This window comes from Drosophila gunungcola, assembly GCF_025200985.1.
Source record: "Drosophila gunungcola strain Sukarami chromosome 3L unlocalized genomic scaffold, Dgunungcola_SK_2 000003F, whole genome shotgun sequence".
In the NCBI taxonomy this organism is placed as follows: Eukaryota; Metazoa; Arthropoda; class Insecta; order Diptera; family Drosophilidae; genus Drosophila; species Drosophila gunungcola.
Genome location: NW_026453179.1, coordinates 5,796,729 through 5,812,159, shown reverse-complemented (window position 1 = coordinate 5,812,159; position 15,431 = coordinate 5,796,729). Strand labels below are relative to the sequence as shown.

The 15,431-nt window shown below is 37.3% G+C and overlaps 1 protein-coding gene across 9 annotated transcripts in view; it reads right to left on the bottom strand.

Annotated features, from left to right (window-relative positions):
- Positions 1–15,431, bottom strand: part of LOC128258058 (uncharacterized) — a 59,428-nt gene that overhangs the window by 31,173 nt on the left and 12,824 nt on the right. For 4 of the 9 annotated variants that reach the window (XM_052989435.1, XM_052989442.1, XM_052989436.1 and 1 more), the window contains exon 2: positions 11,634–11,868. The exons of 4 other annotated variants lie outside the window; for them this stretch is intronic. In XM_052989435.1, coding sequence (XP_052845395.1) covers positions 11,634–11,637 — 4 coding nt within the window. In that variant the 5' untranslated portion in view covers positions 11,638–11,868. The remainder of the gene's footprint in view (positions 1–11,633; positions 11,869–15,431) is intronic. One more of the 9 variants, XM_052989437.1, reaches the window with a different exon arrangement.

The following is a 15,431-nucleotide window of genomic DNA, read 5'->3' as shown; positions in this document are numbered from 1 at the left end:
ATGTAAAACATATTTAAATTTATAACATAAATTACGGCTATTTTAAAATGGTCTAGCTTTTGAACAAGATTATGCAAAAGCTGACCAGTCTAGGTGGTATTCATATTTTTCCCTGTGCAAAAGAAGACAAAGCCACTTTTGCGTGAGCCCAGTACAAAGACAAAGCCAACGCAGCAGGGGATTCCGAATTCCCATCCAGCCGGGATGCCGCCTGCTGCTCCAACTGCCTTTTGTGCGGTCCAGGATACCCAGCACTGCATGTGTGATAAAAAAGGATAAGAGGGAACTTTAGCACGCCCACTCCAAAACACCCTGTCAACAGGACTACAGGACACCGGGACAGCAGGGCACCATCCGCTGCCGAAGCCAAGACAATATGCTCACGGCTCCATGGATAACTTCGTGGTTTGACAAAGCGACGACGACGGAGTTGGCGTTGGCGTCAGCATTGCATGAAAAATGGCACTTGATAAGGTGCCTGAGGGTGTGGCTGTGGATGTGGGCGTTAGGAAGGACGAAGGAGTCATCCTGCCGAGCAGGAAGTGTGAAGCGGCATGCATAACAAAATGGAGCAGCCGCCTCTAAAAGTCTGGCTGTATGTGCGTTGCTGCTGTTTTGGAAGCAGCGAAGTTGCATTTTGCCCCGCGGGCTGCCATTTGTCTCTCCACGACTTCCTTTAACCCTCTTTTTCCCACTGAGTAAATAGCAAAAGGCGCGTAAGGATCTGCAGGATCCGAGGACTCACCCATTCACCCACTGCTGTGGCTTATGGCCGTAAGTAAGTGGCTCTCGGTTAGTTCGTTTGCGTTGCTACTTCCGCATCACGGACGCCGTTGTTGCGGCTGCTGCCGTTCCAGCCAGTTCTGTCTTGGCCGTATTGTCCTAATTTGGCCACGTTCCGTTTCCCAATTGGCTCAGCACTGGGTAAACAGATAGCAAAACATTGGGGGGAGCAGCGCAATGGTGACCCCTTAATCGCCGTAATCAACCTAATGGATAATAACCAGCGGAAGTCATAATTGTGCAACTGCAACTGTCAGCCATTACTGTCAACGAGCATTACCGAAAGTCAGCGGATCGAATCTGGAGCAGAGCAAAGAGGTCCTTGCAGTCCTTGCTTATTTATTGCCATCATTCTGCAAATGGAATGTTTTCCTTTGTCTTTGAGAGGGCATTTTTGTTTTTTATGTCAATTTTTAATAGTTAAGGCCTCTTTTCAATCATAATAGTTTTCTTCAGAGGGTTAAAACATCATTTATGGTTTTTGGAATACATTAACGAGTATTAAAGATAAATACTTTTACTCCCTAAGCCATTGCAAATAGTTGCACTATATTATGCAAATGTTCTTGAACTGCATTTCTTAAAAGAAAAGAGTGACATGAAGGAATTTGTTTTTTAAAAAGGTGAAATAGATAAGATCATATGTAACTTTTGATTAGCCCTAATCATTATCGCTGTCATGCGAAATTCACTTGGATTACCCACGAACAAAGATTAAATCCGATAGAAATCTTTAGGTATTTTACGACCAACTGAGATCAAGTTCAATGCACGACCTTCGGGTGACAAAGTGCCTCCGCAATTTGCAACATGATTACACAATGGCGCCGCCTCGCAGGATGCTCATTGTGTGTGATGGCCTAATCAAGGACAGCTGGCTAAGAAAGCCATCTGCAGTTGGCTATTGCAGCCCGTGACTGCACTGCCAATCGCTGCAAATCAGCGCGGAATTACCTCATCGATGGGTTAAAAGGAGGGAAGGAGTGGACGACAGGAAGACTATAGCATACTTTTCTGGGCCCCCAGATGCGCACGTTGCAAATTAACTTAATGTTGGATTTTCTGCGGGGCAGAGGAGCTCGAGGAGCAGGACGCTTCCTGGCAAGTTTGCTTGTCTGCTTCCGCTTGGCAAAAGTGTCCTTGAGTGTTGCTAATGCCGCTGCTTTAAGGGAAGGAAACGGAAACTGCCGACGAGACAACTAACACATACACTTAACGAACGGGCTAATGGCTGACTCCTTGTATCCTTGTCTCCTTGGCACTTGGTAACTTTTTGCTTGTTAAGTTTTTAATAAAATAAGAGATTCCTCATTTCCCCGACCCCATTTGCCTGGCTTCGAGTGGCTGCACTTCATCTATCCATAGATAACTTGCCGCAAGAAAACATCAACAGCAATTGAAGCATTCCCTTCTACTCACGCCAGTAAGCGGATATTATAAATTTTCAATTTCATATCCTTGCTCTTGGCTATCTGGCTTTCAGCCTTTTAGTCGGCATCTTGGGTATTTTCGCAGAGCTCTAATGAGTTTTCCCTTATGCTGAAGCGCTTAAAATGAAAATATGTTTGCTTTGTGGTCCTGCATTCTTCGCATCCTCCCCACACATACTCATACAGTTGTGGTCAATCTTACAATACTGTAGGCTAGTATTTTTTTTAATTTTCTGATTAAAAATTTTAAAGTGAAATGCTTAGAAACTTTTTTTGTTGTCTTTTATAGTTTCTAAAAAATTAACCATAATTTCTGTTAATTCAAAGTGACGATAGTACTAACTTAAAAGTTATCCTGATAAAATATATTTTGCTTAAAATATAGACAGCTTTTTATTTATTTCATATAACCCACTATTTTGGCCGCAGCTGTAAAAGCTCATACACTGCATTTCGATGCGAGACTCCTTCCCAAGTACTTCGCCACTTTACTACGTCCTTTTTTTTGTGCGATCTGATGAGAGCGTATCCTTGAGTTCTTTCTTCAGGTCCTTTTGTTTTCTCCCCGAAGGATGGGGAAGGTGCTGAGGCATGCAGAAGCTGGGTAAATGCAAAAGGTACCGACCGTCTGGCAAGGAATGTGCAGGCGGTGGATTTATGTTCCATTCATTCAGCATATGCTGATTGCTATTTTCTCTTTGTTGCCGCACTTGTGAATTATGCCATCGATTTGGGTTGCCTTTGCTGATGTATCGCACAAATGGAAACTTTTGGAAGTGCTCTTCAAAGTCAAAATAAAGTTTGTGTTCGCATGCCAAGAAGCCAATGCAAAACTCTATTTTAAAGTCAATTTATTTTAATTTTTGTTAATATGTTATTTAAACATAAAATAATTATAAACAAAATGGCAAACAAATATTTTAGGCATGCCTACTGATGATAAAAACCAAAATGGGTAAATTATATTTAAAGCCAACATAAATTCATTAAAGTCAGTTCTCCAAAATACAAAAATAAGAAAAGGAAATCAAATACTTTTTTAGCTTTTAGTTATTTAACTCAATATGTGCAAAATATTATTAAGAAATGAATTCAAACCGAAAAATAAATAAAATGACTAAACGATTCCTTCGAAATGCCAAACAATATCAGAGCCTTTTTAAGCTGCAATATCAATTTGACTTTTACTGACAAACTGTTTAAAGACAATGAGCTAATAATATATATTGAGCTCAAAGGAATTTGTTTTTCCGCTCCTGTTATTCAAGTAATGGAAAATGAAAAAGAAAGGAAGCAAACTTCGGCAAGTTCATATACCCCTTCGAAGTTTATATACACTTGAAGCTATTCCAAAAACTAAATATTCTTGAAAACATTAAAATTTTGATTTACTTGCGTATATGTTAAAAAAAGTGAATCTAAAATGATTTTCAGCATAATTTTTCGATAGTTCCTATGACAGCTATATGATATCGTTTTTCGATTTTAATAAAATTAAAAGCGCAATTCTAAACTGTCAAAAAGAATTTTAAAAAAAAAATACAAAATAGAAAAGTTACTTTAAGAAAAAAAATGTTTATATATTTTTATTGTTTCTATAGGAGCTATATGATATAGTCGTCCGATTTTAATTAAATTTAAACCGAAGAACTAAAAAAAAAATTTAAAAACAGCAAAGTTATAGTTTTTTTTTCCGATGGTTCCGATTTTTGATGAAATTTATACACGCAATTCTGAAATATTTAACCATTACTATATGTCGAAGAACTAAAAAAAAGTTAGAATCAGCAAAGTTATAATTTTTTTAAACTACTTTTCCGATTGCTCCTATGGAAACTATATGCTATAGTCGTCCGATTCGGCTCGTTCCGAGTCATATACTACCTGCAATAGAAAGACAACTTTTGGGAAAGTTTCATGCAAATAGCTTTTAAACTGAGAGACTAGTTTGCGTAGAAACGGGCGGACAGAAAAACATGGCTAGATCGACTCGCCTAGTGATGCTGATCAAGAATATATATATATATACTTTATAGGTTCGGAAACGTCTCCTTCACTGCGTTGCAAACTTCTGACTGAAATTATAATACCATCTGCAAGGGTATACAAATATAAAAAGAGAAAAAGTGTTCATATTGCATTGGCGGGCTTCGCATTCCCATTTCATTTACTCCGTCCTTAGTGGGAGCTACGCAAGTTGTATTTAATTTAATTGCGCATAATTTGTATTTTTTATTGTTGACGTGACGGGAGACTGCAGTTGATAAAATCGGAGGTGGAGTTGGATGTGGAATATGAATTACTGGAAAAAAGGAAAATGTCAGGCGCGCAAAAATGTCAACACGACATGCAACAACATGGACCGCAACAACTGAAACTGCAGCAACAATGGGGGAAAGTATGCAACTGGTAGAAGGAAAAGGCAGGTGGGCGGCATATGGGAGTGTGGCCCTCTGCTACATGCTATAGTACATGGTTATAGTACAGTAGTTTGCAGCTGCCGTTGACACAGATTTAAGCTGGCAAAAACACACACACACTCACACAGTCATATGCAAAAATGTGGCCATAAATAAGCGTTACATACTTTTAAGCATGCATTAAATGAAATTGTGGGCGTGGCAGATTGGCATAGGGGAGGGAGGGGGTTCGACTATAGTTCCATATCAAGAGGCGGCTTTTAGACGATCCGAGTGCTGCCCCAAATCGATTTTGGATAGGCTATTACCGCACATATTGCATAGGCCACACTCGAGGGCGCTTATTTGGGTGGTGACGCCCACGAAAAGGGTTAGCGAAGTGGGCCACCCAAATCGATGCGACTTAGAGGTGCTTAAGTAATTCAGTCGGCTTGGGTGATAATGGCTCAGAATTACTATAGCTTCCTGACACGACACATTCGCCAGTGCTTTCGGGTATCGTGAAGATAGTCCTAATGGGGCAGTTACAAAACTAGTTGGAAATATATATATATGTCTTTCTAAAGAAACAAAAGACAATATCTAGAAATATGCGATAATATTTTGTTGTCCAAAAGAGCTATATTCACAATAAACTGTTGATCTTAGAAGATCAACATTAACTTCTGTTAACTTCTCCTACCATCTGCAAAATAAAGTTTAGGTACGACGCTGATATTAGGTTATTTCAATGATTTTTTTTAATTTTTAGCCAAATTCAGCTTTGTTCTTACTTATAATTTTTGCAGGTTATGTTCTTACTTAAAAAAAAAAAAAATTAAATCAAATATAAAAAAAAGTCGATAATTTAATTATAAAGCAATTTTAAGCGATGGAAACGATATTTATAGTAAAGTATTTACAATTTTGTAAATAAGCCGGTAGAAGTAACATACTGGGTTTCTAGGAAAATAATTTTCCCACCAAACTCTGCAAAACTCCGAAAAATTATTATTAAAAGTAATTAAAAATTGGCCAAATTGCCTGCAGACTAGGACATCTCTCTAGCTGAGGACCCGACTCTAATTGCAACGTTTTGGCCAGCATTTAACGGCAATCAGCAGAGCAAACACCATTTGGCAGTGCTGTCCGAAGAGTTTTGCCAACAGGGCAGTGCCTCATTAGGACCTGCCACCTCCTGAATCCTTTCCTCAAACTGCTGCAGTGCATCTGCTGTCACTCGAGGCGTGCGAAAGTTGAATTTTAATTTAAATGTGACCAACTTTATGACTCCGGAATGAGTTCAACAGGAGAGGAAAGGCTCGAGTTGAGGCAATGATGTTTGCACAAAAGTCCTATGGTCGAGGAAACAAATCAGCACATACAGAAACAACTGGGAAACGGATGCAAATGATGTACTCACACACTCGTACTCCGGCATTACTTTGCATAACACATATTTCCGCTTGCTGATTTCGATTTAAATGCAGTTGTGCTCTTTTTATTGAATTTCATTCGAAAAAATTTCCGCTATTTGAATGTAAATTCAGTGGAGCTTATTTTATAACCGAATAAATAAATATTTCTGTAGCTGCTTCTGTTTCTGTTGGGAGCGCGTGTAATCATAAATAAAAAGCAAATTGTTTTGTGGCCATAAAAACACTGGCATATCTCTGCCGGAGAAAAACTTGTTTATTTGCAGGACCCTCTGTATGTGTGTATTTGTTTTGTGTTTAAAAGAAAATTTCTCTCATTGCCAGTTTGTTGTTTTTCGCCTCTTTGTGGTGCGTAATGGGGCAGCTGGTGCACAGGACTCAGGATTTGCGGACGGAGCAGGTCCCGGAGCTTTATTAGAGCTAACTTGCTGCTGAACGTGCCAGGGCAATCCGACAGGATATATGTAATAAGGATATGCTCCCCATTAACACAACGTCTTTTCAGGCAAATCCTCCGGCAAATAAAAATAAACACATAATACATAAACAGAGGACAAAGGAAGCCGATGAAGCTGGAAATGGCGGCATTTGCCTATGCCTGCCATAATTCATACCCAACAGTCCAAATAAAATATAACAACACAAGGATGCACAAGAAAATATATTTTAATTTTTTTGTCATGCCTATTTTTTTTAGCGCTCCATAGCTAATTGAATTTAGTTTAAACAAACTGAGATTTTATTTGTTTTAAAACTACTTAAGAACTTAATTGATGAAAGTTTCATTGGGTTTTTTAAACATAAATGTTAAGACTGTATGGTTTATGATAAATTGATATAAATATAAATAATATAACCAATTTTTTTCCTTTTTTTTAATAAGCACTCTACTTGATTTTAAGATAGTTTCGAATTGGGTATTAACAATTTAAACTTTATTGTATTGTATATTAAAAATGTTCTCTTTTCGAAAAGAGAATTTCTGAGTTCAACAGATAGAGAATACTAACTGTTTTAAATTTTTGGAGTCAAAATCTTTTGAAACACGGTTTCAATTTATTCACGTTGCTTACATTTATAGCATTGAAATTATATAAACAAATATAACCTATTAACTTTTTAGTCAATTGTTTTAATATTTTTGAAGAGATACAAATAACTATTACTTAGATAAAACATATTGACAAAGTAATCTTTTTCACAGTGCACCAAAAACGAGAAACACGCAGAGTTTGATAGAACAATTAAATTGAAATTGCTACGCTCAACACACACGCAGAGAACAACAATGAGACGAACGACAAGAGACGTATCCACAACTCGTTTATGCCACAATAATAATTCGAAGACATTTGTATAAATTTGCAATTGCATTTTATTGGCCCGTCCTGTGCGTTATAATATTTGCATATGTGTGTGCGTTCGGCATACATAATGTGCGTCCTTACGGCTGGTTGCGTATACGCAACGTGGCAAATGGCCAAATCAATGCAATCAGTTCGAGAAATTGACCAAATATTTTTGCTAAGACAAAGGCATTTTGCTTGATCAAACCATTCAATTATATACAGGATACATATTTCGGACACGAATGGTGTTTTACATATGTGTATGATACCAACTGGACCCAATTTTCATTTTAGCCTGATGTTCATTTATTTTTCCCATTTGGCAGCCACAAATTATCATCAGCTGTCGAGGCTTTAAAGAAAACTGTTGACAATGCAGAGACAGCAGCGGCACCACAGCAATTTCATTGACACACTTTTCCCCATTTCTTCTCCGGCGGAAAAACAAGAGAAAATGTTGACTAGCAAAATCGATGGCCTGAAAAAGCCGGGCGAAAATAAAGCAAAATAAAAACCGAAAGCAAAGTCGCAGTAAATCGCCCTCCGCATTTTGCCCATATCCCTCGAATCTGTGGCAGTTGTACGTGTCATTTGGCTGCAGTTTTATTTGCTTGGCCATAATGCAGGTTTATGTTTATAGCCCTGCTCCGGCGGGCTCCTTGCTTTTCTGCTGTCCCAGCTGCAGGAGCCCCTGACTCTGGCCATTGAAGTTAGCTGATCTTGCACTCGACTGAGCGGAAAACACACAAAACACAAAGTTTGGGGAAAAACAATAAATGGGCCAATGGCTGTGCATTTTCGACAGTGAATTTATGCTATCTTATTTTGGAATATAAAAGAATTGGCTTGATACAAATTCAGATAGCTTAAATACTAATTATTAATTTAAGTATTTGAACATGTAGTATTTTTATAGTAGGGGTTTGTGATTATTTTTAAATAAAGATAATTTTTTGTTAAAAAAAAAAGAAAATTGATGGGAATGAAATAAAAAATAAAATCTTAAGCTTGAAAAATAATTTAAATTTAATTTGTATTAACCCAATAATAAATAATTTAACCCCTATCCTTTTTAGTTTAATTTTTATACAGAAGTGAACAAATTTGTAATTTAAGGCCTTATTTTAAATCCACATAAGCTTTATTTTGATCCTTTCGTGGAATAAACCCGTTTAAAAATATTTTATACCCAATAGCTTAAAATTTATGTAGCAATAGTTAAGTTTCTATGATCATTTTAATTTTGGGGTGTAGAATTAGGAAAGCAAGACGATTCTAAAAGCCAAGGTTATTCGTAAATTAAAACCAGAAAAACTAAAAACAATTATGACTGATTAGGTACTTGTTTTAAAACTAAAAAAAAATTTTTCACTTTAAATTTAGCCAAAGGTTAAGGTTTAAGGACCGGCTTAGTGTAGACTAAGGCCAGGAGAAGAGATACCTTTCACGATTGAGCTAATTGCTTGCATGTATTCCGTCTTTTCTTAAAAGGGCAAAAGAATCCTGCGTTAATTATACAAAAATAAACATTTCTCAGCATTTTATTATTTTTAAGCTGAATTAAAACCCAAGCTAATGCCCTTTCACTTCGGGGAACGCTCTCCCGCTGACCCTAATCGTTGGCACATGACGCCGCAGCGACTTTCACGATGCTGCAAAATGTTCAAAATAGATTTTGCTTGGCATTTTGCAGGCCAGGCCGGAGGTTCAGTAAAATCGGGCTGCTGCTCCTGCCACGAATCCTCTTGCGAAGTCGGGACCTGGACTTGAGCACGTTTCCCTTGTGCTGCCGAGCAATGAAATGTTCTAATGCCATTTGCAAGTGGAACGGAAGGGAAAGCCGTGAGAGAGTGGAGGGCATTTTCACAGGCTGGATGTTGGCTTTTCAGCTTGCAGACAGACGGGCGACATTTTTTTAGGTACGATATAAAAATGGAAAGTTGGCATAAAAAGTAAACAACAGATGCAGATGGCTTCGTGGACCGGGGGCGGAGTGGCACCGAAGGTAGCTAAACGGAAAGCAAAAGCCAATGCTGCAAAAACGAAGGAAAATGCCAGTAACTGCAGCTGGAGGAACGGGGGAAGTCACTAAATCAGGTCAGGGATTTGGTTGGTGAATGCTTCTCTCTGCAGTTTTCCTCTTTTGGTGTTGCTTTGTTTCGTTTTCTTTGGCTTTTGGCTTTCGCCCGTTTTTGTTTTTTTTTTTTTTTGGGCTGCGCTGGGAAAAGTGAAATTGAAATTACGTATACGCCGCGGTGGTTCCGATGCAAGCATTAATTTAATTACAGCCAGCAGACGACAAACAACAAATTGAACTGAAAAGCCGGCCAAATGAGTGCGCCACATATTCAAGTCTCTTTATGCTTTGTGTGTCACTGGAGCAGTCAGTTGGCAGTTGGCAGCTGGCTAAAGCGGGAGGTTGGCTTGGGTTGGCCCGAATGGTTGGGGTGTTTGCCCGACAACCGCAAGCTGCATTTTTAATTGCGCACACGTGCGAAGCAGCAGCCCCAGGATAACTCAAGCAGCAATGGCGTGGCCGAGGGGAGCAGCTGGGAAAGCCACCCGGAGGATGCGGCAGCTCTACTTGAACTCATTCGGCGTGGAAATTATGGCACGCTCAAGTTGATTTTGACAGGCAGCAGGCGCAAGTATTCCCCAGCACACAACTGAAACTCAAACTTACACACACACACACACACACACACACTGCCATACGCATCCTTGAATCCTGGAAAAGTTTTGCGAAAATGTTCGGCACGTTCGGCGGCCCCTGCCTAGACCGCCTAGATCCCCTACCAATGCACAGCAATAATGTTGAGTATTTTTGGATGGTTTTTAATAAAAAACATTTTTTTCGTTCTTAAGGCAGTTTAAGTTTGAAGTTTATTGGACAATTAAATTCATATTTTTTGTTAATTTAAAAAAATTAATGTTTGTATTTAAAATAATTAAGCAAAAAGTTATAAAATTTTGTGATCTTCTAAAAAAATGTATTTCTTATCATATTTTGTTCGCTATGAAATAAAAAGGCTTATAAAATAAAATAAAATATAAAAAAAAGTTTTAAAGTCTAAGTTTTTAAGCAGTTAAAGCATTATTTTTTTTTTGTGTTTCTAAATCATGTTATTATTATTATTAATTCAATGTTGACCATATTATAAGTTTTAATAGGAATATTAAATATATTTTCTTATTGGATTTTTCCAAAATTTGTACATATAAAAATTTATTTTTTAACGTGTGGCAATAAGTGTCTAACTTGAAAATGGCAGAGCTGGCTGCTACCCCTGGGCAGGGTTTTAATTGATATGCAATAAACATTGGCTACCGAACGGGAGACAGGCAGTCGAATCGTGGAGGAGCTGGATGTTTGACTGACAGACAAAAGCTGGCACAACTCCGACAAGTAAATCCGGGCAGGACTCTAATTTTGCCCGCACTTGCCACTTTCTCAGCTTCTGTTTTGTTTCCTTTCCGACGCTCCCGCTTCCGCTTTCCCTCCGCTTTTCCCTCCGCTTTTCGTTTTCCCCTCGCCTGTCAAGCATTCAAGTTTAATGCGCTTAGTTGCTCTGACTTCATCTGCGCCTCTGTGTCTATTTCTGTTTCGGCCAGGCTCTGCACTGTCTTACTTTGTTTCCTTTGATGCTCCTCCTGTTGGGCATTGTGTAACGTTTAAGAAAATTGAATTACAATGTATTTTGGTAAATTTAGCAAAAACTGTTGCCTCCTAATTGAGTCTGTGTGGCCGAGGCTCAGAACGCTTAAGATGTACGCAATGTGAATTGTATAACAAGCACATTAGACCATAATTAAACGGCCAGCTTGAGCTGCTCAAACTGCTGATAAAACAGGAAATTGATAACTGTTAACTACTCAGTAACAATGACTCAGTAATCAGCATCTTCTTAAATTCTAAAACTCCTCTCTCAGATTCTATTGAAAATAAGTTGTTTGATTAAATTTACATGGACGAAGCCTTAGGCAAACAAAGACTTTCGATTAAGCTCTTTCGACTTCTCATTTATTATGCATTTACATAGACAGTGTACTCTTAAGTGAAAACAGATCGAACTGAATTATCGAAGAATCTTAAGTAACAAAACTAAAATATAGACATCCAAATGAAAGTAACTGAAGGCATGAAAAGTGTTAAAGTTTTTTTATAAGAATAATATTTTGTTATACATGTAATAACTAAACTTCCTTATATAAGTTATAATGGGATCATTTACTTACTCATTCTATCAGACGCAACAAAGCTGGCTGTTGAATTGGTTGCCTTAATGTATTGGCTTTGGTTGAATTTTATCACGTATACGCCTAGTTGCGCATTGTTGGCTAGCACCAAAATGGAATGGTTGAACTTAATAGTAATATTTGTTGGCTAGCACCAAAATGGAATGGTTGAACTTAATAGTAATATAATTCACAGTTTAATTTGAAGTTTGCGTTTCGTTTCGCATTTCAAATGCTGAATTACACACAAACCAGACAAAGGGATAAAATGGGAATTTGTTATAACAGACAGGACACGCACACAGTGAGACAAATGCCAGCTGCTGCTGTTTTAGATGTAGTTGTTTTTTTTAGGTTTTCCCACGTTAGTCCTAGAAATTTGTCGCTGCTTTTGATTGCCATTTAAATGTGCATATTTAATTTGTTTATTTATCGGATGGAGCAAGGCCTCCAAAAGACAAAAGCACACAGCTGAAATGCAATTTGGGTTTTAATTTTAATTTATTTATGGCCATTTATTTAAATTCTACCAAAAATATTTGCCGGAGACCATTTTTATTTGAACAGCATTTTGCCTTTTGTTGTTATAATTTATGTAAATTATTTTCGAATTTTCCATGCTTGCTAATGGGGCAATTCGGCATTTCCCTCTGACTGCCATTTCAATAATTCATTATTGATTGGCAGAAGTTGTGTCGAATGGATAAACTTTGACTGAACTCGGATGAATCGACTAAAATTGAATTCAATTTCAATGATAATTCGTGTTGCTTAACTGTTACATCGACTTATTTAAGCATTGAAATTGAAAAAAAAAAGAAAAGCAAGAAAATAAATATTATCAATTGGGATAAATCGGAAAAGTGTAAGATTTAAGCTCCACAAAAGCATAAACATATAAGCGTTCTTTTTTAATGAAAATAGCTAGAATTAAACAAAGTTCATATTTCCTTGTACACGAGTATAAGTAATCCGCATAATAATTCTTATAATGTTTTAATCTGCCTTTGAGGTAAGGGTTTTTTCCGTCCTCTTTCGACTTTGTGAACGGAATTTGTATGCAATAAATAAATTGTTTTTCTGGTTTCTTATGGAATTTTTGCATCGCACAATTAATATGAACGCTCGCTCCTGTAATTCTTGTTTCGCTGCCAGCAAAGAGATTAAAACAAAACGGTTGATTAAAATTTTATGACGACAGTTTATTTACAAACCGCTGCTCCAATTTCATTTTTCCACTAGTTATTAACTTCTCTTGATAGTGATTATGAAAATGCCAATTTAATTACAAGTCAGCATGATACGAGGTTCTAGACTTTTAATTATCCTTTTCTCTCTCCCAAAATGAGAGGGGAAAATTTGTTTAAGTTTTTTCGTTACAATTAATTTTACAGCATTACTATAACAATTTGTATAATAAACTTTGACCAGAAAAAACATTTTAATGTTTTTTTTTTTAATTTGTTAGCTTTTATTTAAGAAATATTAATATTTAAGAAATATTAATGCCTACAAATTTGTGCATTCGAAAGCTTTCACTTTTAAGATCTTACTTAAATTAACAATTTAAAAATTATGAAAAATGAATTTATCGATTTTTATTAAAAAAAAAAAATAATTATTATTTATTTTTACAATTTTTTAAACTTTTATTCTGTCTAATATACCCTCTTTCTTAGACTTTCCAGTATTAAAAGTTTAAATGTCATTGTAATTAAAATAAAAATGTCAGCTTCAATAACTATCGATTTGTTAAATGAATATGGCAGCCGGAATAATTATATTATGGTCGGGTTGCGGAATTTCCATTCATTTTGGCCACATTCCACAGAACTAAAGCCCAATTTGTGCTTTTTTATCAATTTAAAATAATTAAAATTCCGCATATAAGCCTAGGCGCAAATCCTTTTCGAAATGGCAACCTTTTTCAACCGCAAATATTATACTGTGCCCCTGACCCCCAGCCGATTTTCAAACGTCCTTCTCCCTTCCAAAAATTTAGGGGCACTTGAGCGTTGCTAAGCAAGATTTATGAGTCGCTGGAGGGGGCGTGGCATTGGCATAGCCATAGCCTGTGCACTGGTTATTTATTTTTTTTGGTATTTGCCAAGGTCTTTCGCTTTGTTTGCCATCTTTTGTGGCCTCCGAGATGTTTTCAACTGGCCTTGCTCTTTTCGGGCAGCCCCAGCCTCCCTGACCATTTGTTCTCATCTACGGGCTGTGGCATTTAAATAATTTAAAACATTTGAACGTTTTGGGGCAATTTGGTTAATGGCCTGTGCCTGCCAAAGGGTTCGAGCTTTGGAGTCCCCAAACGAGCTCGTAAATAACGCCAAGCCAACGATAACGATTGGGCTGCCTCAGCTGCCTAATGTGCCAATTCAGATAAGTCCGGGATTTGGGAAAACAACAGAAAAACTTAGCTTAAAGAGCCCAGCAGCTTTAAGAACTTGTGACGCAGGTCCGTGCAATGCTCTCTTATGTGGCGCACTAGTTCAAGGACTCGTCCAACTCGCTCCAACCCAATTACGCAAAAACTACACAAGCTTACTTTATTACACATACCGGTACACAGGAAAAACTAACGAGCAATGTTATTTATTTAAATTTTGTGTTATTTTCTTAGAAAAAAATAATATATACAAAGTATCACTGTCTAAAAATGTGTCTAAAATTAGGTGTGACTATAATAAAAAGTCTAAAATCTCTCATTTTAAATATATGTTATTTTCTTTAATATTTATGGTTTTAATGCCTAACTATAATTTATTTGGTTCAGTTATTCACTTTTAATAGTTTAAAGTCAAATAATAATAATAACAAATAGCTAAATATTTTTAAAGAAATTCTTTATTTTGATAAAGATGAAGTAAATGTATTTGTATTAAGTAAACATCATTTTTAAGCTATTGGGATTAATAGTGCTAACTTTATAATTTAGTTTTATGGGCTTTCAACTTCTAAATAAAAAATTAAATTTTTATTTTGGAACAAAATGAATTTACGATTGTTTTGAGAACATTTCGTACATTTTTTAAAATAGTATGGGTACTTCAATGGCTTTTCCCCCGTGTACGGTCTTCAAATAAATGGCATCCAACCTGCCCTGGCAACCTTTAACCCTAAAAATGCGACCCGACCTAGAAATGTGTGTTTGCTCGCTTTCGCTCACCATAGGGGTATCATTTTTTGCACAAAGCTAGCGTGCCATGAATTTTTGTTTATGCTTGCGGGCAGAAGATAAACACTGACACACTCTCACACACACTCATATACTGTCACATACAGTCGCATACAGTTACACACGGGTCGCGTAAAATGTGCCAATGCCAAAGGATAACGTGCGGTGCACATATCCTGACTGACGACTGTCGACTGGCAACGACATAACCACAAGCAGATAGCGCAGCTTATGCAAACGTTCAAGGACATTACTGCACCGATGTGTTGGTGCGAGGCTTTCCAAGGGGCGCCTGCAGGTTATGCAACACTTTTGTGTTTGCCTACTTCGCCTTTGTGTGTGCTAGATAGTGTGTGTGTGTGCGTGTGTTTGAGTGTGCCATTCAGTTGGCCCAAACTCTGGCTTTAATTGCAGGCAATTTGTCAGGCTAATTTGCTAAATTTGACACCTCAGCGAGCGCACACACTTGCAAATTAATGACGTCAAAAATAAAACTCTCCCTCACCCTCTCTCTCTCTCGTTCTCACTCTCTCTTCGGTCAGCTCGTTATATGTATTTGTGTTTGCGTGCGAACAGCAGCTGTGTATGTGCGTCTGTGTGTGTGTGCGTGCTGTTTT